The sequence below is a fragment of the Bidens hawaiensis genome, unplaced genomic scaffold (genome assembly GCF_021521415.1).
Source record: "Bidens hawaiensis isolate Kalapana, Puna unplaced genomic scaffold, B.hawaiensis_p1.1 tig00007743_1, whole genome shotgun sequence".
Taxonomy (NCBI): domain Eukaryota; kingdom Viridiplantae; phylum Streptophyta; class Magnoliopsida; order Asterales; family Asteraceae; genus Bidens; species Bidens hawaiensis.
Genome location: NW_027491538.1, coordinates 612,369 through 637,621, shown reverse-complemented (window position 1 = coordinate 637,621; position 25,253 = coordinate 612,369). Strand labels below are relative to the sequence as shown.

General features: G+C 35.3%; 1 protein-coding gene across 1 annotated transcript; it reads left to right on the top strand.

Annotated features, from left to right (window-relative positions):
- Positions 1-19,539: 19,539 nt before the first annotated feature.
- LOC143635944 (haloacid dehalogenase-like hydrolase domain-containing protein At2g33255) lies at positions 19,540-22,593 on the top strand. Its single transcript, XM_077103652.1, has 5 exons — positions 19,540-19,918; positions 20,607-20,649; positions 21,540-21,600; positions 21,710-21,844; positions 21,956-22,593. The coding sequence occupies exons 1-5, from the start codon at positions 19,561-19,563 to the stop codon at positions 22,118-22,120; spliced, it is 762 nt and encodes a 253-aa protein (XP_076959767.1). The 5' UTR covers positions 19,540-19,560; the 3' UTR covers positions 22,121-22,593.
- The last annotated feature ends 2,660 nt before the right edge of the window (positions 22,594-25,253 follow it).

Genomic DNA, 25,253 nt, shown 5'->3' with positions numbered 1-25,253 from the left:
ACGCGAACGATCTTCTGATATTGCGCGTACTGTCAGGTTATAAATAAAGATATAAATATTATATATGGATGATGTATGATTGTTATGAATGAATGCTTGTCGGGGCGTGAACGATCTTCGGATATTGCACGTGCCGACAAGGAGTATGATTGTTAATAGAATGATGTGAAGAACGCTTAGAGTGTTCTTATGCTATAAACTGTATATGTGAAGAATGTGTATGCAGGTACAGGAACAGTATAGTAGTTCTACGTCCGACGTAGCGAGTTAGGATGACAAATCCCTCTAACGCCCGTTAGACATGGACTTGGCAGGTGATGGCGTAGTTAAGGACTGTGGGCCTTATACGTGATATAGATGATAGATGTAAACGTAGATAGGGACAGTGGGCCTTATACGTGTTATAGGTATAGACGTCAACGTAGATAAGGATGCCGACCTTATACGTACTGTAGATAGGCGTCAGCACAGGAAAGGACTGTGGACCTTATACGTGCTATATTTGTGTTGTGGCAGCATAGGAAAGGACTGTGGACCTTACACATGCTGTATTTGTGTTATGGTAGCATAGGGGAGGACTGCAGACTTCGTACGTGTTATGGTTAGGTTGCAACATAGGGAAGGACTGAGGACCTTGTACGTGTTGTTAATATAGGATGGTATAGGGAAGGACTGCGGACCTTGCACGTACCATAATCGGTGAACATAGGTAAGGACTGCGGACCTTTTACATGTTCACGACCTTGAGTACAGGTATAGACGGCGGACTATGAACGTACTCTCGGTAGACTGAGGATTGTGATTGTAGATATATATGGTAGTAAGTATGTATGTAGAACAGAAGGGTAACTAGTTAAGTATGAGTATGTATCTTCGGATACGTAAGTATGTATGATATGTGTATGTAATGTATGATTACCTGATTAACTAGAACTCACTCAGTGTAGCTGACTTTTAGTATGCACGCAGGTGATCAGACTAAAGAGTTAGCATGAGGATGGCACGGGGCATGGACTGAACGACTGGCATCTGAAGATGAAAGAAATGATGTTTTAAAAGTAATGTTTTAAGTTGGTTTTAAATAAAAGATTAAATGTTTTGTAATAAACGGTTAAGTTTTATATTCCGCGAAAGTTTTAATTAACTCTGATTTGTAAGAACTGTGTTTATAAGTAAATCCGACGCTAAAGTAGGGCTACCGGGAACGGGGCCTTACAAAATGGGTATTACTCTCAACCAAAAGGTTATGAGTACAAGTCTTATTTGGGACATGTTCAATCAAATTTGTATACAAAATTTTTTTTCACAACCCAAATTATAACCAAGTAAACCTATATAAAACTTTAATTGTTTAAACCAACAAAATAATCCTTTTTAATTAATGCCCAATTTCGCCTTCGACCCAATTTTTATTTTTTTTTTGCTTTCTCGAAGCCGGGTCTGCACGTGAGGGGCGGTTTTGTCCGTTTTTCCCAAATACACCTCAGCCTCTCACGTTAGAAGACTTATGAATTAGAACTGGGGTTTATTTGGGGTGAAAAAGAACAAAATTACCCACCATATGAGGGGCATGCCGATGGGTTTAAAGATCAGACTTAACGGGGTTAATGAATTCGGGTTTAAGTGCAATTGAGATGAAACCACAAGGACAAATATCACAAATTTAAAACTACTGGACTAAAACCGCACATTTGAAAAAACCATAAGGACGAAAGCTACGGTTTACGAAAAAAAAAAAGGAAAGTCTATCTTGCCTTTTCTCATTACATACACTTTTATTTAGTGATGGGACCATTCTTCAATAATCCATAGTACCATACTCTTTATCAACCTTTTCTTTTATTCATGGAAAAAAAATGTTTCACAGAATGTCTCTTTTCAGAATAAAGAAACCCAAAATGTTCTTGTTTAGAAAACTTCCTAAAATATCCTTTAGGATGGATTTGCGTTTGAAAGTGTGCAAGTTCAACGCAACCTACAGCCATTCACCATTTCTATGTCTCTCGATAGCACTAGTCACGCCACTGATTCTTATAGCTCATGCGTGAATATTACAAATACGCGTCTCCTCGAGAATTTGGCTTAATTATGTCGTTTAATTTAAAGTTCTATAAGGCAATTATTAACTCATTTTCAAAACTTCTCAGAAATGTTAATATTTGTGAGTTTTGGCATTGTGGATTAATTTCTCGCACTAAAAACCAGGCATTAATAATCATAACTAAGCGGTAAAACTCGTTGCATTTCTCAATGCAAATATTAATACGTATAACTATGTTCAACAAAGATGATAAGTGTGGAATGAAGATTAAAATAATGAAAGATAGTGTAGTTGTTTATCAAAAAGATTTGGTGTCCAAAACACAATGGTATGTATCCATATGTTGAACAACAAGAATTACAAGTGTACTTTTCGCAAACTTGAAAGTTGAAACTATAACCATAATGAGAACATGTGTAGGGGTCGAACCCTACAATTAACACCTGGTAACATTTGAATGTAAATTTGGTGAAGGGATGTGAATTTTACAATTGTACACCGATTAATACACCAAAATATGTCAATTTATAATTTAAAAAAAATACTAATTAAAAGGTGTATATATCACCCTTCCTTTACTTAGTGGTGAAAGACAACTAAAACTTTATATCGTATGTGAGATTAACTATGTAATAGTTGCACATCAAAGAGTAAGATGGGTATAAATATCTGAAAAAATTATTTTGCTAAAAATACTATTTATAATTTACTTTTTTAGCTTTGAAAAAATTATAAATGTTGTCCTTTTAAATTACATAAATAATGGAATTGGTCCTTTTCAAAAATAGTTTAAATCTTTGTCCTTTATTTGCATGTTTGCCATGGTTTTTGTCCTTTAAGCTAACACCCGTTAACTATTCCCGTTAACTAGCCCCATTTCGCATTTTATTTTAATAAATTACATTTGCATTCGAATCCATATCCGTATTTGTAAACCCAACTCAGTGATTTTAACATTTCATTTGATTAATAAATAATAATATCGCTTTAATCGATAATCGTGAAGTTCGTTAGTTGTCTTCTAATGGATCGTTAATAAACCGTAGGGGTTGGAATGGTCTTTTCTTTTAAGAGTTCATATATTTCTATCAAGTTTTAAAATATTAATAAAAATCTAGGGTCCTTTATGTAAATTCATTTATACATATATATCAAAAACCGTACACCTAACACATTTTAAACAAACAAACTCTTTCCCTCACCTACCAGCCGCCACCCCTGCCGGCCACCGCTTTCCGGCGAACCTCCGGCCAACCCCATCTCCAACACACACACACACAACACAGCCGAGATTCGCGGATCAACATCACGGACTCGCCGGAAACATACAAACGAGCCGTTTGACTAATTATTCTCAATCATAACTCAATTAATTGATACCACAACATCCTATCAAGCCAACGATCAAAAACCCTATAACCAATCTAATTAACAAGATCGTTTGATATTGATTTGAACCCACTTCTAGTCGCGGCGTTCTTCACCTTGTTCACCACAATCCATCATCGTTTTAGGTAATTAAATACATGGTTTTGATCGCGTTTACATGAGGATCAAAACCCCTAAACTTATTTTGATTAACTATAAACGAATTGATCGATTTGATTTTCTAGGGTTCGTAATCAATTTAGGGGTTTTGGGTTAATGTATTTAAAGTTTAGTTTCCATTCTTTAACTGAATTAGCCACTGGCTCAGTTGGCCAGTGCACTTGGGTTGCACGGCTTAAGTCGCGTGTTCGAGTCTGGCTCAACTCAAATTTTTGTTATTTTTTTTATTAATCTATTTTAAGTATTTTAAAGGTTATAAAACTTATAAAAATTAATATTAAATATAAATAAACTTTTTGTATTTAAAACCGAACATCATTATAACCTGTTTTCACGGCTCGACTCGTTAAACTAATTTGATCTATATATATATATATGTGTGTGTGTGTATGTATAAATATATATATATATCTATACAATGTTTAATAAATATGTTTTAATTAAATAAAATCATAATAAATATTAAAAATAGTTTCTAATAAACTTATAAAAAACGACACTTTTATGTCGATCTCGTTTCAAGGTTTTCGTGTTTATATATGTATATATATGTATATATATCTATATATATGTATGTATGTATGTATGTATGTATGTATATATCGTAAATATATAAATAACGAACTCTAACTTATTTAAACCGGACACCATCTTTTGTGTAACACCCCGTAACCGCAGCGGAAACGTAAACGGGGTGCGACAGACTCGTCTGATATCAACCACATTGCTTATAAAGAAAACTGAATACATTAATATACTTCAAAATTACATTGTCTCGTATTTCATTACCGTCTAGGTGATACACACATCATACAAAACGATACATAATTCTATTTTTTATAATGTATCCTAAAATTCCTCACGCAAATCTTACACACATCAAGCACTTAGCACGTAAACAATCACTTCATCTTAGTTGTACCTGAAAAGCATGTGAGAAAACGGGTCAACTACGAATAGTTGGTGAGTTTCACAATTCGAGTAAACCATGATAAATCATTATCATAAAATAATACTACTATTGATGTAATTATGCTGAGCCCACAAGTGAAACCTCTGACTATCTCACACAACCCCCGTGGCATATCCCCCGCCCACGGACCCGTGGCATATCCCCCGCCCACGGAACTGCCCCAAACCGCTATGTCTAACATTACATAGCAAAATATATATAACACCCAAAATAGACATGTGCAACTGGCTGGGAAACATCAGCAATCCATGCCGGACCAGTTGAGTTTGTCAGAACAATAGTACTATCCACACTCTACCGGCTTTTAGTTAATCACTCGTGTTCCGGGGCCTTAGAATGTTAGCAACTCAGACAATTACCATCTTAGTACATTTCCGTACGATTCCCGTACAATAAAATATATATAAATCCACGCAAATCCATGCGTTCAGTATGTACTTAAACATTTCAGTAAAAACATGCTTCCGCCCCGAGAAAATATTCGAAAACAGTTCAGAAAAAAGGGCTCGTGAAACTCACCTTAGCACATGCAAGCAGGTAACAACAATCATTATCAATTAACACGTCCAATCTGTAATATGATCCCTACGATCGTTATTATACAATTATTGTTTATATAACCTTTTAACCGTATCAACCGGTACATCTGGGGACACTGTTAACCCGGCACTGTACCCGTTCTGGGGGCAAGGTTAACCCGGAAACACTTCTCCGGACTCAGATTGTGATATCGTTAAGAGTTCCATGGTCATAATTACTATTAGTTGTTTTTCTCGTTTTGCGTGCCTAGCACGGTTATCCGTTTTTACGTTTCAAAAATGAGTTTGGTCACACACGACCCGAAAGTAGTGGTTGACTGATAATTTAATTAAAGTTGTGAAATTTGAGCTAGGTTTAGACGCCCCGATTGGCCGCGGGACCCGTTTCCGTCTTTGGCGTACCGGAAACTGTTAAATCGGTTAAAAATACCCAAATCATCCGAATTATTTTCGGATGATTCATTTTTACTTGTTTAACTCAATTATATGAAAATAGTTCATTTTTAGGGTTTTTATACACCAGTCAGTTCGTTTAGACGAACTTTACCGGTTTATGCGTTTTAGACTTTAAAAGTTTGTTTTTATCTTCTTTTTAGCACAAATGATTATCCGTTTAGTCTCGGATCTTGAAATTTTGCACAAATCACCTTTTGACAGTGGGGAATTTAATAAAAATATTTCCAGAATTAATTTTTATATTTAAAATTTATTTATTTATTTTTAAACACCATTTAAACACTAAATATGTCGTAAATAACAAACAGTCTTAGAAAAATCCCAAATTTCTCCTGGATGTCCCCTACCATCCACATAGTCCCTTGTAATTTTTCCAGAACCAAAATCTTCTTTCACATGCCATTTTCACTAAAACCGAGCTAGAAAACCCTAGAACTCGTTTAACCGAAAAGCCTACTTAGACTTCTCCAACTGACCTCAAATTTTGTCTGTGACTTATACATCATATAAAAAGCTTATCTGCAATTTTCCAGAATTTTTCATGATATTTAACTATTTTTCACCATTTTTGGCCAAAACCGAGCATTAAATTCACCAATTATTCATCCTTTGTCCAAAAATTACCAAAAATTTACAGAACTCTTATTTTCATGTGTAGAACATCCCTGTAAACTTTCATGACCTAACTCTAAACCATCAACAATCTGTCCCAAAACACATACACCGAACATAAACCGAATATACCTTTCGTTTTCCGCCACTACGAGCTACAAACTCGTCTTTCCGTCTTATCTACCACTAAACACAGAGCCTACAAACAACATACCACAATAGCAAGCAAGTTACACTCACGATCAAGCCATTTCTTTCATGGTTTCGGTTATGATTCCAAAAACAAAGATTTAACCGTAAAAATTCGTTTTTGATTCGTTTAACTCCTTTCTTGGACCAAGATCCCTTGTATAACCCGTATACATCACTTGATCATGCAAGAATCGGTTTTCATCTTTGAAACCTCATTTTCTTGCAAACAAACTCAAGAAACGAAGATGAACACGTGAATAACTCGATTCTTTACCTTGTTTTCTTGCTACAAACTCTCGGTTTTGGATCATGATCTTGAGAGGATTGAAGGACTTGTTGAATTGTTGTGTAAAAAAAAGAAAAATGGAATGGGGTAAACCCATGAAGGCCAATCGGATTAATGAGGGGGGTGGGGTGGGACCCACCTCTCCATTCTAGGCCACATGTTTGGGTTCTCGTAATCCGGATAATGTTTTGGATAATCTGGTTCAGTTCGTTTTTCGGTTAAATGTTTAATTCGGCTTAAAACGAGGCTAAAACGGTCGTTTTTTCGGCTTAAAAAATGAAATTTATATAAAACCGATTTAAAAACTTTAAAAACTTAAACCATGACATTTATTAACTTAAAACATCATATTATTAATTATTGCGCATCTTTTTCGGCTTGATCGATCGTCTCTTGCTCGGTTTGGTATTAAAGGTTTCGTTTAATGTACCGACGTACCATTAAATCGAAATTCTTTTTCTGTGCTTTAATTCACTTATCCCGAAGCTTTAATACTTCGTATACATCACTAAATATTATAGATATCGTCTATAATTGAACCCTCGATTCGTTCGGGTTTCAATAACTATCGATCGATTAATCGCATATTCAATACGATGAATTATATATTCACGTACAATCAATACAGTGAACCCTGTATTCTCGTATAATTACTATGGTAATTCATGTATCCGACATTAAATATGACGTAACTATTGTCTACCGGTTAGGGTATACCAGGTTTCGTCGGAATCGTTACATTTGGGTAAAGTTGTTTTCATAAAAGATGTACATCTTCACATGATAAACGTCAGCCTTAAATCAAAATCTGTAAATTTGGAGCTTTCGGTGGTCAAATCGATCCCGGCCCGTTAAGGGGCATTTTAGTCAATTTTGGAATAATTCGAATACTCTATCTTCTGGTTAGAACTAGCTTTCGGACCAGAAGACTTTTCTGTTCGTCATAATATTTTGAGTGTAGTGGTCAGAGCCCGACTCCATACTCGCAGTTTGGATTCTGAACAGCACCAGCTCGCTTAAATATTGTTTATTTCATAACTCAAGTTCTAGACATCCGTTAGACTTTATTCCAGCGGCTACGTTCTCGTTTTTAATTGTATATTATTCCCTCAAAGTTTCATGTTTATTTATTTTTGTGACCAGTCAGCTCGCTTAACTGCATCCTTAAATTTCTCGTTAACTTTATTATTTCAAGGTGAGTACTTTCATACCACTTTTCCATCTTCCGTTTTGGGGTGACATTTTATGACAATCGTCAATTTCAGGTTAACTCCGTTAACTCAACTCCGTCAATTCAAACTTAAAGATCACTGAATCTATAACGCACACCTCATTACATTTAAACTAGGGTTTAAATGACGCTTGACACTTACTACATGTGCAGTCTTTCGGGATTTGCACCGAAACGCAAACGAGTTGACGCAAACGATTGGTGAATAAACGAAAAATGCCAAAACAATAATTATGTGATAATTATGTGTTAGACTTATGTGTTATGTGATAACATTGTTATAACGTTAACTCAATGTGCTAGAACTAGTTAATTAAGCTAGAAAAGTAACATTTGAAAGTGAAGGGACCTAGATGTAACATGATTGTTATTAAATAATATTAAGCTAAAACCCTAGCCTCTCTTTCTCTCTCAAAACCGATCGGCCAGCCCCCCTTCTCCCTTGTTCTTGGCTGCCGTCAATCACACACACACATACATACAAGAATCGTTCAAGTTTATTGGAGATTAAGGTGCTAGGAAGGTATAAACATCTATCCTATGCATCCTCTATGCTTAATCTTGATTTTGAATGGGTTAATTATAAACCCTAGGTCCGATTTTTCATATGTATATGTGTTCATAGGTTTTATTTTGATTTGATGATGTATTGATGATGATTTGATGACTAGAATTGATATTGTTACATGTTAATTGTTGTGTCTTTGATTTTGAGATCAAATAAAACCCTAACCATGTATGAATGGTGTAATTGATATGCATGGATAGTGGTTATGGGGTCTAGAATGTTATATGAATGAATTGTGGTCTATAGATGGTTAATATGTTGAGTTTTGTTGCAAACAGTTTCTGGACAGATTGTGTTGTTGATGTTCAATTGACTGTATCGGGGTGTAAATATGAAAATGGGTTGAGATTATTGATACTACAGTAAACTAGGTTGAATCTAGTTTCTAAAGAATATAAATTTGCAATTTTTGGACGTGTAAAAGTTAACCTTAATGATTTTACAAAAACGTTGTGCAAAGCTGAGTTGTTAGACCTGCTGTTAGGTTGTTTTGTAAATATTATATCTCATGAACTACGAGACCAATTGGGTTGGTTCCACTTCTGGAAGTTGACTTGTTGAGTTAGGAACCTAACCCAAGTGGTCTTGCATTTGTTGGATTTTTAGTTTAACGGGAATTTCAAATAACATTCTGTTGCGCATGAATTTGACTGTTATGAGTTTGCTGTAATATTTTGATCATTATGAGAAATCTATGTGGAATAAAAATAAAATAAAATATGTTCTGGAAACCTAACACATGCATGCTTTTGTGATGATTTTTGGTAAATTAATTGAGATGCTATGATCAGTGGAATAGTATAATCTATCAAGTATAATTTCTGTCTCGGTGAAACTAGCTGCTGAATTTTGTGAAAATGCATGAAACATGATAATTGCTAGTTAATTGTTATGTTTTGACCAAATTGCCCCTGCGGGGAATACTTGCTAAATAGTTGTCGTGTTTTGACCAAATTGCCCTTACGGGGAGTAATTGCTAGTGATGTACATTATTAATACATGACACGTAAATAATTGCTCACACATGCAACGTATCACAGATGTACTTGTTAAAGTCACACACGATTCACAAATGAAACATGAAATATATTGTGTGCATAGGTATTATGTGCCGAGTCTAAAGACTCGATAATATTTCCGACACTTAGAAAAATCTCTTTGTTGTTTTAGAACGCTAGAGAGAGTTTTTCTGTGACACGCATCCCTTGGTGATTTATTTTGGGAAATACTTCGCAAGCAGTGAGTTCACTTACCCCTTTTAAACTGTTTTCAAACGCTTTTCACTTGGGGAGATAACATACTCCGAAAACGCATTTAAGATTTTGTTAATATAGATTATATATCACTTGTAAAGACTAAGTGGCAAACGCAATAACTAAAGTCCTTCATTCACATCGAACCATTTAATATTGGATAATAGCGAGTCATTGTTGAGTAGTACTACTGGGTTTGACAAACCCACCCAACGCTAAACTCGACTGGAGGTCGAGTGGGTGTAATCTTGGCTAAACACATACCATGGTCGGGATAGACCTTGTGGCAAGGCAAATGATAAACAGTCAGCTTCGGTGTCGAACACTTAGTAATACTTGTTTTATAGGCTAGCTACCTATAGATATATAATTGACATAACACTATCTGGTAACGCAAAACGCTGAAACGCAAAACGCTGAACGCAAACGCTAAACGCTTTATTTTATATAAACTTGTGAACTCACCAACCCCGTGTTGGCACTTTTAGTATGTTATTCTCAGGTAGCCGAGGCGGGCGCGCGGTATAGGATCATGCATTGCTTGAAACGCTTTTGTTATGCAAACTATTTTTTTAAAACTGTTATCATTTGGTTTAAGTCGTCATGCGTGACGCAACATTTATTTCATGGTGTTTACGCTTCCGCATTTAATTACTCGTAAACGTTTTCGTGGTTTGAAAACTCTGTTTTATGGTTTGATTATAACTAATGAATCCGATCCTGTTAGTTCACACCCTTTGACGGTAAAACTCCGTTAGTGGATTTTGAGGGTGTGACACATTTCATACTTATCAAACTAAATGCTTTATTTACTTGAATCTTTAAACCCACAAACGTGATTGTATACTTTACTTAAATAATTGCTCGATTTGGTGTTCTATGCTTACATGCTTACATGCTTATGTGTTTATCGCTTTTGGATGGTGGAACTATAAATCCTAGACCATTTGGCAACCCCTTATGGCAAGGTGTCGTTAACGTAATGCAATTAACGATAACTATAAAATCCTAGACTACTTGGCAACCCCTTGTAGCTAGGTGGTGCTAATGTGTTTAGCAATTGTCAATAAAATCCTATACTATTTGGCATCCCCTTACAGCTAGGTGTCGCTAACTTGTTTAGCGATAACTATTTTATCCAAGTTTATAGTTTTTATTTATTGTTTCGTATACAAGTTTTGTGGCTTTTTATTACTATATACTTATATGCTCAAACTTATGAATTGCTCACCAACCTTTGTGTTAACAAACTTTATTTTATGAAATGTTACAGGTTTGACTTTTGTTGACTCGAGTGCTTGACGGAAAACGTTACCAAGACTATTAGGGTATTAGTAAAAATGAACAATATGATTGCTATTTGTTTATATGAACGAGATGTGTTGTTATTGATTTGTTGAAATAAAATGAGTTGAATAAATATTGTCACTTTAAATAGTGTCTTGTGTATTTGTCCAATCACGTTGCACCCCGGCATGTTCCGCCGCCTTTGGTCGGGGTGTGACAGATTGGTATCAGAGCCACAAGACTATAAGATAGGTGGTTAGACGTAACGGCCTAGTATAGTCTTTAATTTATGGTCCTTATACGTGTTTGCCTATACGTGTTTACCCTAATTGATTATTCAATACACTTGTTTATTTATATACTTATTTATTTCATCAAATTGTATATATACACAAATACTCGAAAACATATTAAGGTATCCTTACCTTCCTTTGATAAATTTTTATATATACACATACTTGTATTTTCATAATAATCTAAGGTATTCTTACTTTATTTTTGTTTAAATTTTATATTTACATAATAATGTAAGGTATCCTTACCTTAAAACGCAAAAACATTAGTTTTCATTGTGTTTTATGGATCACGAGCTTAACTGGATCCCGTTGTTTCAAATCTCCTTAAAGATCGTCTCATATGAGATGACCACTTTAAGTAATCGAATGCGAGCGTTCCGCCCGCCATCCTAATTTTCGGTGTTAAGACAATAGAACTACAGTGATTTCGTGGACTAGTGTTTTGACATGACGTTGTATTCTGATTTATTGTTTTTTCTACAATCGTTATTTGAGTCGAAGACATGAAAAAGACGCGGTGTTACGTGCACATGTTTAGACCCCAACATGATATTTTTGTAATAAAGGTTTTAAGTGTCGGAATATCAAGTCATTGTGGTTCATGCACGATTTTTCCGCCTTAAAATCTTAAAATATTATTATTACGTTTCAAGAATTTAAACCATTTTTCCTTTCTTTTGTTATAAATTCTTATCACAAGTTTTCATTTATAAATGTTATATATATATATTTTTTTTTACATGTATCTCGATTTTATATGGTAAAGTTTTACACCAATTTTCTCATTTTGATTTCACGATGATTTTTATTACAAATTTCGTTCATTTGATCTCTTCGATATAGGTTATATATATGTATATATAGAGTTTGATCTATTCATAATAAATTTTAATAAGCCATTTATTTTCATTAAGACGATTTACAAACGAAAATCTTATTATATAAATTTCATCATATTAAGAAAGTTTTATGATAAATTTCACCTTAACTTTTCAAGTAAATTTCCTATTGTATAAACTTTAAATTGTTTTTTAAAGTCCTTGCACGAAAATTTTATAAAAAATTTATTTTTATAACTATTCCGTTTATTTTGGACAATCACTTCAAAATTTGATTATTTAAACTTCTCACGACATTTTTAATTATACTATATTATATAATACACGTGGTAAAATCTTCACTACTCAAATTTATTTTCATAACAACTTTCATCATGCAATATTTAGTTCGTTATAAATTTTCGCAAATAAAAGAATTTATATCATACGATTTTCCGTGTTTTAAAAATTTTTATGATAGTTTTGCCATGATCTTTCAAGAAAGTCACAAACTTATAACTTGCAATCTTCTTGAAACTCTCATGCAAAACTTCATAGGAATTTTACTTCAAAGACCAAAAATCGTTTACTTGTGAATCCTCGATTTACAATGCCGGTCATTTAACTTACATGGTATTTTCGTTACACGATATTAAATAATGAACTTAGTAAAAAAAAATTCATTTCGCAACTTTGGATTCCCAAAAACGACATTTATCATTTAATACTGAGACCTCATAACAAATTTCGACATTCAATTTACGTATTTTAAATTTCCTCATAAGCAAAAAAATAATTATTGTAATCTTTATAAAAAAAAAGAAATGTGTGATTCACACGCTTGGATCTCAAAAATTCTATTTATATAATATATACGTTAACATGTAATTTTAGTTATCAAAATTTTCATGGACATTTCAAACATTATTTATAAATTTATGATATTTTCAATTTAATACCTGCTATTAGTCAAAATTTCCCTAAACGCAACCACACCGTTCCCATACAACCATAGAGTTGATATCAAGTAGTAACCCAGATATCAAGTAGTAACCCAAACACTTCTTACAAAATACATGTATAAACCAAATCAACCCAAACTAGCCTAGATCAAAATTATCCAATCCATCAATTTACCCGAGCTCAAATAATCCAAACTTCACCTATTAGCCCAACCACTACTCACACAAGCATCCAAGCCTAAACCACTCAAACGACCTAAACTCAACAAACCTCATAAATCCAACTCAAGAAAAATCCAACTACGCAAGCCAACCGAAACATACTCACTCTTCGCCGAATTTGCAAACCATTCACCATTCGAAGCCTTAAACCTCTCCATACACACGCAAGTTTCGTTTTACCCTTAATATATATATATATATATATATATATATGTATACCTACATACAACTAGTGTATTTATAACAATCTCATGTATTCAAATAATCGCTTTTAAATTATAAACTCTAAATATGTATATATATATACATATATATAGGGTATTGTCATGACAACAAAATTTAATTATAAGGATTTGCTTTCAAAGATTATTAAACGATTATATGTATAATTTCAAGATTTATAAATATTGTCACCTAAGGTGATAAATCTCATAAAGACTTTATAAATCGAGGTTCCATTTTGAATATTGAATGCGAGATTTATTTAGTAATAAATTACAACTTTCACCATATTGCATAAACTCAATGACCATGGCTTTGCAAATCTTTTGACACGCGTTTATAAGTACCTTATGGTTCATATTGTGACCTGAATTTTGTTCGATAACGATTTACGCGACTATTACTTCTTATTATCGTAAGCATCATCACTTTATAAAATTTATTTCATCACGATAACTTTATGTATACAAACTCCTTTAACGATTTGGGTTACAAGATTTACATTCAATAACGATTTAAATATTTTCCCTGGCAATGCGTTACTGCGATGCTTTGTTATTATGTACATTTCTTAGAAACAATAAAACGGCCTTACTTAAGACCTCATTCTCAGTTTTAGTCTATTATACGCTAGCGATTTACATATTTCGACATTAAATTCGAGTCTCACAATTATTGCGATTTTATTTTCATTTGATGAGATGTTTCGATGACAATATTATGCACATGATATTTCATTTTTGTGTTTTGATTTTCGTGACCGAATGCAAACTATTCAATAACAATCTCGTTTATCTTTTAAACGTTATTTTCATAACTATGTTATTTATATTTGAGCATTTATGTAAGCACGATTCTATACATTATTCTATATCATTTCATCTAATCTATTAACGGCCTACGTGTCGCTATCTACAAGTTTTGGCACTATTAGAAACCGTTATTATAATGACGATTATATAAATGGTTTCACAATAGCGCCCGTATTCACGTTTTATCACATTTTATCGATTGTTTTGGTTGTAAATCAATACTGTTTTATTTATATTGATGCACGTATGCGTCACCCCAAAGAAACTCACCTCATCCTCGTGATTTCACGCAATCGTATTCTCAATTACTTATAACCTCAAGTTTGTACACGTATGAAACTCATTGCACGACATTATTGAAATTGTAACGTAGTTTACGCCTACCTCGTGTACTCGCTTATTGGGTTTCTCATTACACCAATCGGATTTCTCATTTTCACACTTTGGATTCTCGTTTCACTTATCAGATTTCATTTATCGGTGTTATTTAATGCCTCGATGTATAGACTTGACAATTATCTTGATGACTTTTGGCTTCAGATCTTATTTCATATTGTTTACCCTAAAATATTTTTTTTATTTATTTAATCGATCGTCTTTACTTATTTCAATCGAACTGTTATTATCACCTTGATTTATACCGTCGGGTTTTGTTGCTTCAATTATGTACCCCATTTTTTTTTCTACTTATTAAAAAAAAAGTCAATCCCGAAATTTTCAACCGCTAATACTGTTTTTGTCAATATTGGTAAAATTCAACAAATTTATTTACACATCTATGTTAAATATCTCAAAATAAATATGTCTCTTAAACCACACAATGGACGAACCATGTGAACCATACGACGATCTGAATAATTTTGGGTGCACACTTAATTATCGAAATCCCCGTATGGAAGTCATGGTAAGTACGGTTGTGTACGATAACTCAAACCCGAGGATGATGATAGAAAAACGATAAAAATGCGAAATCATGATAAGGGCATGGTGGATACGCCGCTGGTACTTCCTATATATAAGCGCCTTTATCATGTTTCTCATTTGTAGCGTTTTTTCGAGTCATGCTAGGATTTGACGTTATTCTTTTGCTTAAAATTTGTTCATGAAATTATCTTACTAAAGACAATATTCGTTAATAATTACTTTTTCTTTAAGTTTATTTTAATTTCGGGACGAAATTTCTAAAAAGTTTGGGATACTGTAACATTTCGATTTTTCGCATGTTGACAAACTTTATTTTTTGAAATGTTACAGGTTTGACTTTTGTTGACTCGAGTGCTTGACGGAAAACGTTACCAAGACTATAGGGTATTAGTAAAAATGAACAATATGATTGCTATTTGTTTATATGAACGAGATGTGTTGTTATTGATTTGTTGAAATAAAATGAGTTGAATAAATATTGTCACTTTAAATAGTGTCTTGTGTATTTGTCCAATCACGTTGCACCCCGGTATGTTCCGCCGCCTTTGGTCGGGGTGTGACAGACGGCTTCCGGAGACGGTTGAGAGTGAAGATGATCTGCCATTGGAGAGTTGAGTTGATTGGAATGAAGGTGGAGGATTGGGGAAATTTTTTGAAGTGGAAGGAGTTTACTTGATCGAGGTGAGTTGTATGTTGAATTTGGCACCGATGGAGTACACCGGAGGAGATAAATCGCCATTGAAGGAGCTATTTGGTGGATTGGATGCTGGTTGAAGCACAAAAGGGGAAGAATTTGGGGATTAGGGTTTGATAATTATAAAATGTGTTGGTGTTTAAAAGATAGCAGGAGGAAAGAGAAGTAGGGGAAAAGACCTTTATGCCCATCACATTTTATGCACATGGGGCTAGTTAACGGGAATAATTAACGGGTGTTAGCTTAAAGGACAAAAACCATGGCAAACATGCAAATAAAGAATAAAGATTGAAACTATTTTTAAAAAAGGGCCCATTCCATATTTTATATAATTCAAAAGAATAAAATTTGTAATTTTTTCTTTAGCTTTTAAAGTAAATAACTTGGGTGTTGTTGAGGTCACTGGTCACGTATCATTTCGTTATATCGAATTTAAAATTTACAATTATACTCTTATATCAAACAACAAAAATCAAAGCAATAAAAGTGTAAAAAAAAATTCTTTCAAATTATTTATTATATAAGTCATACAAATTTGTTAAATATACATATGAAATGTATAAGTTGGATGTGGCTCAATTGTAGAGCACTCACTATACTAGTGAGACGTAGGGGGTTCAAACCTCACTATCACCAACTTATATGGGATCTATGAGGGATGACCCTGGCTTGCCAGGGTTCGAGTCCTGATCTCACCCGGTTTTACCGACTCCTCGCTGTCGTGCCGTTTGGCGGGCGTGATGGTCGGGTTTTATCCGGTGAATCCCTCAACAGGTGGACCGCTTGGCTCCGTCCGTCCGGACTACTGGCCGGCTCGGGCTACCTTTAGCCATTGGGGGCGCGTATGGAATACCCGACGTACTTAGTTGGCTGTTTAAAAAAAAACATATGAAATGTCATAAACTAAATTTGCATACTAAAGTTTTTAGTACACCTACTAGCTCTTAATCTGCTCTAACTAATTAAAAAAAAAAGATTTCATGTTTGAAAGTAATTTATATGGACGTATTTTGGCAAATCTAGGAGCTAACAATTCGTTATTCAAAAAAAATCTATAGTTATTGCATTTTATACAAGATATTCATATAATAATACAAGTTTAGTGACTTCACAATAAAATCTGTACATTTTAGCAGTAAAAGGTTCATTGAGAATTATTAATGTCTCATTATATATTCGGACATAAAGCACCAGTGGTCTAGTGGTAGAATAGTACCATGCCATGTTACAGACCCGGGTTCGTTTCCCGACTGGTGCATCTAAGCTGTGTTGACAAAAGCCTTGTGATGGTTGGGTCCATTCTTTTCATTCTGTTTGGATGAAATTAAAGGCTATACTGAGCTTAATTTTTTTATACATATACTTTAAAATTTACAAGATGATTGACAAGTACATTTTGTTTTTAATCTTATTAAAACCAAGTTGTAAAAAATATAATAAAAGAGTTGTATTTATTATAAAAACTAGGTTATTATTGTTTGTTTATGAGTGTCTAACCGGACAAATCTCTGTGTTCATGTATGATATTATAATAATATGGTTGTAGATATTCATTTTTTCAAATCCTATATAAAAAACAAGACATGTATGAATCTATATATGTTTGTAAACTTTAAGAATTAACAAGAGAAACAAGAATGCAAATCTGAAATAAGATGAAACAGATCATCAAACTCAATCAAGAACTGGACCAACTCAAGTTAAACAACATCCAACTTATGTGAGTTAAATCAAACCAACAAAATCTTCAACGTTTAATTGGGGCTTAGAAGAATGGGAGGACATGGACTGATGGACTGGGAGGATGGAATAACCTCCAATTCATATGATTTTTTTAATTCTTTTAAAGCATTCTAAATTTCTACTATTTTTAATTCATTGTACGAAAAGGTTGGCGCGAAAAGAATTGAAGGTTTGAGTTGGTATATATAGATGCTTGAATTGATTTCTATAGTAACGTATTCTTTATCTAACACCTAGGATTGTTCAAAGGGTAAGACCTGACCCTTTTACCTAATATCCTGCTCGGACCCTTTACCCTTTTAGGAAGAAATGTGGACCCGAGACCCTACCCTCTAACCAAGAAAGGGTCGGGTATAAATAAGGGTTTCAAGGGTCCAACCCTTTACCCTTAAGACAATAATCATATCTCATTTTCTGCATTACTAGTTGCATATCTAATAAATGACTTTAATATATATGAATCCTAGAACAATTATACTTTCATTTAATAATATACTAAAGTCTAACTTCGAAAGTTTAAAAATCATTTAAACTGATGCAAACAGTATTCACATTCACAAATTACTTGTAGAGAACAATTCAGTGATTTCTTTATAATGTTTCCATTCAGACCCTTTATTTTTATTTTTCTTAGTAGTTGAGAAATTTTTGATGAATCATATATGAAATACAAACCTCTCATAAATTTCAGATTAATCGTGAATCTGATGTATATCTATCTAGTAAACGGGCCAAGAGTTTGAAAAAGAGTCGGACCCTTGAAACCCTTTTACCCTTTAAGATGAAATTTAAATACCCTTTACCCGACCCATATTATTTATTCATTTCTAATTAAGGGTTTTATGAGTCGGGTAACCGGGTTTCAAGGGTCCGACCCTTATCTTGCTCACCCCTAACAACACCTATAATTAAACACTCACATAATGGTTGGAGACAGATAAAATGGGAAAAAAACATAAAACAAAAAGTTTTTTGGACGGTCCAGAGGGACGTGGGGCGGTTTGCTTGTTGGGTCCTAGCCTCATGCTCCAATTTATGGGTGGGCAATAATAACCGTTAACCGAAACCACGAAACCAAAATGAAATTAAGTGAAACACGAATTAACAAAAAAAAAACGGTTATTAGTTTCTTTGTGTACCATCGCTTAATCGAAAATAACCCATCTGGGCAATTCATATTTTCATATATTTATAGCTATTAACCCTCTATTTCTTGTACTTCATGTCATATACCTCCATCTCATATATTTCTAAGAGCATTCACATCCCATCTCCTATAATTATGTGTGGGGAGTCTGCAAATTATAGGGTGTGGTTGTAAATGATCATGAGTGTAAATTATATAGAGTGGAGAGAGAAATGTAGTTATTTTTTGTAAATTTGGGGAACATTGTTTGCCCCAATTTATTTTTTAATATTTATTGGATTGGTTGTGAGTAGAGGAGAGAGAAAACTATAATAATAAAGGTATAAAAGATATTATTTAATTAAACAAGAAAAAGAATTATATTGTTTTTTAGTGTAATTATAAAGATAGGGATGAGGAATGAGATAAAAATGCTCTAAGCATACATTTTAGCCCAAGTCTACTTTTTGTCATACCAAACCAAAACCAACAAATTAACCAAACCGCTCTCGGTGGATGATTATTTTACAAAAACCAAATTTTAGGATAAGTGAAATAACCAAACTTAACCGAACTGATACACAGTATCGTACCAATATCAATACAATATCTGTACTCGTTACAAAATATTACTTATCACGGTACGGTATCGGTACCAAATACTCACCTCACATTAACACGTAGACCACACTAGTAGTCATGATTCACTCTATCCATAATGCCACCGTTAGTAGTCATGATTCACTCTATCCATAATGCCACCGTTCACTTTGTCTCCACTCAAGTTCCAACCCCATAATCTTATTCTCTTCACCAGAGCCTCCTTCAGATCGTTAACCACCGTCATGTCCGTCCAATCAACCGTCAAATCCCGCATCAGGGGCGTCGTATTTGACATGGACGGAACCCTAACGGTCCCCGTTATCGATTTTCCGGCCATGTACAAAGCCGTACTGGGTAAAGATCAATACTTTAACATAATCAAGTCTTCACCTTCTGGTATTGATATCTTGCACCATATTGAGCAATGGAGTCCGGATAAGCAACAAAAGGCGTACGAGATTATTGCGGATTTTGAGCAACAAGGAATGGATCGGCTACAGATTATGCCCGGTAATGGTTAATGTGGTTTTTAGGGTTTATTGATTAGTTTATGATTTTACATTGAAATTGTGAAATAAGTATGGTCTTAAGTTTGAAATTATAAGATTTGACTACTATTAATCTAGATGTTACTGACCCGAACAAACCCGTTACCCGAATACCGGAAACTGGTTAGATTGAATGTTATTAAGGTCTAGTGTCGGTTAAAACCGAGCTTTAAACGTCAAAAACCAGAATAACACGAATACCAAATCGTTTCAAGACCCGTGCTATCTTGAACAATAATTTGGATTGGCAGGACTAAATACATATAAACTTTTTTTGATTTTTCGGAAAAATTACACTACTGAGCGACTAGTGTTGGATTAATCTCATATGCATGTAAAAAGGATGCAACTTTTGTTGTACATAAAGCTTTATTTGGTTGTACAAACGATCCCGCCTCATGCAGTCATGCCTTGGTTAAATCGGAAAGTTTCAAAATTTAATTTTTTTGCTCCTAGCAAGAATTGAGTTACTTGTTATATTGATTGGTTTTGATATTGAAGTGGACTCAAAGCTTTGCTATTTAACAAAAAGGCCATCTATATTTTGTCCTTTATAGTAAACAGGCAAAAGTGTTATAAGTATAACTTTCTTAAAACAGCTTGAATTGGTAGTAAAGGACTTATCTTGTTATTCTTGAACCATAATGTAGGTGCTGCAGACCTTTATGGTTTTCTTAGCTCTAGGAATATCAGGTCAGATTATTCTTTTTATGAATTTGTTACAAAATAATAAAGGATGCAGTTTTGGCTAGGGGTGTAAATGAGCCAAGCAGCTTGTGAGTTGCTTGATATCGACTCGCTAAAAGATTGAACTGAGCTGGAAAAAAACGAGTTCATTTGATAAATGAGCTTGAGCCCAAGCTTGACTTGACGAGCTCGAGTAGGCTCGCAAGCTTAAATGGGCATGTTGTTTATATTATTTTTATTGAGTATAATAAATATATATTTACTTAGTATCTATTGTATATAAATTATGATAAAGATACTAAATAAAAGTTATAATTTTAACTATATAAAAATTAATTATAAATGCATAAATGATTTAGCTTGAGCTTGATAATTGATCACGAGCTGCGCTCAAGCTGTAGAATAAAGCTTGAAACGAGTCGAACTCGAGCTCCAGCCCTCGCAAGTTAAACGAGCCGAGCTCAAGCTTAGTCGAGCCAAGGCTCGGCTTGTTTACACCCCTATTAAGATTTAAGAATCATGTGATTCAGGTAATGCTTAACCTACGGTGGATCAAATGGGTAAAATATAAAAATATTTGGGCAAACGTGTCAAAAGTGTTGAAAAACCTACCCAAAGTGTATTTCTAATGCATTACACCTCCTAAACCATTGTATAAAAAAAATAAACTATTGTTGAAATAACATTGATTCTGTAATCATATTTGACACATTAACCATGTATATGATATAAAAATACTTTGTTTAGACAAAAGGTGTTATGAGTCAACAGAAGTACAGAACTTGACCATTACATAATTTCTTTGGTTTTATCAAATGATATGTAAAATTTAGAGTCATGCAAGCATATAATAGAATTCTTGATCTGATACATTTACATGTATAATTCTTTTGCAGGAAGGGAATAATCACTCGTAATGTCAAATCAGCTGTTGACTTGTTTCATGAACGATTCGGGGTATATTTTTCTATTTTCTTGTGTTTACCACTATAATATTACCGTCTCTTAGTTTTACATTATTACATTCATAATTCATAAACTTATATCATGGTATACATTGTTACAGATGTCATTTTCTCCAGCATTGAGCAGGGAATTTCGTCCTTATAAACCCGACCCTGCTCCCCTGCGTCATATATGTTCAACTTGGGGAGTTGAACCTAGTGAAGTGGTAATGATTGGTGATAGCCTCAAGGATGATGTGAGTAATCTTTTTATGATTCTAAAACTGTAAAATATTATTAGCTTCTATCGCACATTTTTAGTGCCGTTAAGTTATTACCTTTTTATGATTCTAAACTTGTGATCTCAGGTGGCTTGTGGGAAAAGGGCTGGAGCTGTTACATTTTTGCTTGATGAAACAGGTAGGTTTGATTCCCCTAAATATGCCAATGTTGAACATAAACCAGATTATACGGTATCCTCCCTTGCTCAATTCCATTCACTGCTCGAGTCAAACTTTGACTTAACGCCATGACTTTATGGAGATCAACACTTTTCAAGTGGACTTCCGTACAAGATTTGAATTTAAGATCTGAAATGAACACAAGCCAGATTTCAATGCTTCCAAGATCTTTGTGTGTTACGGAAGTAGTATATTTTGTAAAATGATCTGTTAACCAGGGTCAACAGTAAATGTTGACCTGTGCGTGCGTAGTTTTCTTTTCCTTGTCATTGTATTTTTCAAGTACTATTGGGAGTTTAGATGACGTAAATGAAGTTTGCCCGACAAATGGACTAGTTTCAATTTTCATCAACCCGACAAATGGTTTGGTTTTAGTTCGGTTTAGGTTTAAGACCATTTATGTTCTGATATGTTAGGCATTATGGTACCATCATAATTACTTTCCATGTTAAGAATGTTTTAGCAAGTATTCCAAGATTACATTTTTTATTATTATTAATGCAGAATATAGGTAATGGGTTTACTGAAAAATATCTTTTAATTTTGGTAAGTTAGTTATTAAGTGGGATGTTTATTGTCTACTTTAGACTGCTTTTAGACCAAACTGTTACTTATTATGGTCTTTGGTTTATTATTAACTTCTGCCAAACCATTGATATCTTAAGGTCTAGTTTAATGACTTGAAATTATTAGGTGTTTGCAATAAAAAGGTATATGTAATATACATGTATGCTATTGAAGAAACACAAACCGGACCCCGGGCAGATTACTGGTAACCTGGGGGTTAGATAGATGTTTCCCACGAGGGGTTAGACCCTTAGAAGATGGTTCTTCTGATAACCTGCAAAACAGAAACCGTGAGCTTGTCACTGAGTAGGGGGGGGGGGGGGGTTCCTCCTTGTGACCACCTTCCGGCGTGAGAATCAGACTAGATTGCTCTTTAAATATAAGTGTATATTAAGAGATTGCTAGAGCAGATATCAGGTATATTATGATGATAATATGTTAAGATAAGATGATCATACCATTTGTGGTATTTATAGCCGAAGGTAGGTTTCCAAGGAGGTGTAGCCGGCTGCAACAGTGTTCCTGTTCCACCAACAGTGGCCTACGCACGTGCCCTGCTGGTAGTTGGTGTGTAGGCAGCGGCTGATAGTGACCAGGCCTGCTGTGTACTATTCCTTTTCTACCAACTGCCGGCTACGCACGTGGTATGGCAGTAGTTGGTGAGTAGGCAGCGGCTAATAGTGACACAGTACAGGAGCATGCTGCTCGCCATACTGTTATCAATAAGTTGTCGTATCTTTAGTCAGATCTTTTTCCCATACCTCGTCAGGTACAGTATAGAAGATCTTCCTGTATCGTACGGACTGGCTTATTTGGGCGGGAGTATTCCCCCTCCCGCCCTTGTGCGGGATTGTTCCCGGCTTTGCTCATTCCCTCAGGTGACACTGAGTGATTGAGAGCTAAGTGCCTTGTGCGTGTAGCCTTGCTGCGCGGGTGGCCTTCCCTGATGGCTTGTATCCGAAGCTGCGGGAACAGGCGGAGTCCTTCACCATCGGGAGGCATTTCCTGCGGGACCAGCTTGCGTACTGCGCGTAAGGACGTCACGTCTCTGAGCATGGTTGGTCCTGCGGATCCAGTTGGTTTCTGCGCAGACGTCCCTCTTCAAGGTGAGTCTTGCGGGTCCAACTGGGCTCTGCTGGGACCTACCTCTTCAAGTCCCCCCAGTCCAATGTTCTTCTCATGAGTGTTTAATAAAGTGAGGTGAACTTTTGGACTTAAGCAGAGGGTTTTGAAAAGGGTTTTTTAAGGTTTTCCATGGGGATTCCTCCCGCGGAAGTCCTTGTTACTTGCAGAAATTCCCGAGTTTCCTGCTTGGTCTTTGGGTATGATGCGGGTAGGTCTGTAACCTCCTCGCAAGTCAGGAGCGTTGAGTCCCACTTTTGTGGATTCTCCATGAGGTTTTGGTAGTTTTGAACATAGTGATCAATTATGTTAAAACCACCAATTCCATCCTGGAGCTTCAAACAACGTAGTTCTCGACGTTCCCGCTATGCGGGGATGTTATTTCCGTTTCCGCAAGCATTGCCCAGAAGATCCTTCTTGGTTTCAATTCCCAGCGGAGCGCTAGGTATGTGAAGGGTTTTGCCTTAACACTGTACCCGCGCTCGTCTTACGGTTACTTTACTTCCAAGGTATTCCTGGCGTCAATTCTCTGCGGGTGCTAGGTATGTGAAGGGTTTTGCCTTTACACTGTACCCGCACCCGTCTTATAGTTACTTGGTTGCCGAGGTATACTTGGCTTCAATTCCCTGCGGGTGCTAGGTATGTGAAGGGTTTTGCCTTAACACTGTACCCGCATCCGTCTTACGGTTACTTGTTCGCCAAGGTTTTCTTGGCTTCAATTCCCTGCGTGTGCTAGGTATGTGAAGGGTTTTGCCTTTACACTGTACCCGCATCCGTCTTACGGTTACTTGTTTGCCAAGGTTTTCTTGGCTTCAATTCCCTGCGGGTGCTAGGTATGTGAAGGGTTTTGCCTTAACACTGTACCCGCAGCCGTCTTACGGTTACTTGTTTGCCAAGGTTTTCTTGGCTTCAATTCCCTGCGGGTGCCAGGTATGTGAAGGGTTTTGCCTTAACACTGTACCCGCAGCCGTCTTACGGTTACTTGTTCGACAAGGTAAGGGGTATTTTCCCGCCTACTTTTTGATCTTTTTGAATTTTGAATTTTGAAATTCGAAGAGTTGGTGGAAAGAACAATCCAAAACTCTGAAACGTCGTGCGACGGTTTCTTCTGACTGTGTCAGATCGTGCAGGAAGTTATAGTGACGTGACAGTACATGGTCATTCCAGACGCTTTTTCAGGCGCGTGGGCGCGATTTTTCGGGCGCGTGGCCGCGAAATTAATGGTATGCGTCTTGTCAACAGCTGTTGCCAGCTTGCTTTTTGCCACGTGTCATAGTTTCATTGCACCTTCGTTTTCTCTCTCTTCCGCATTAATTTCATCGCATTAATTGCGATTAGTATATAAAGGGGTAGAGGGCTCTTTGTAATCCACACTTTCACTCTTCTCTTCATCTTCTTTGCGATTTCCGGCGAATACTCACCTTTTCAGGCAAGCATTCTCCCGAAATCGTTTTCTTCTTCTCTTACAAGATGTCTCGTGATCTCGAATCTGCAGTCGATGACAAGAGTACTGCTG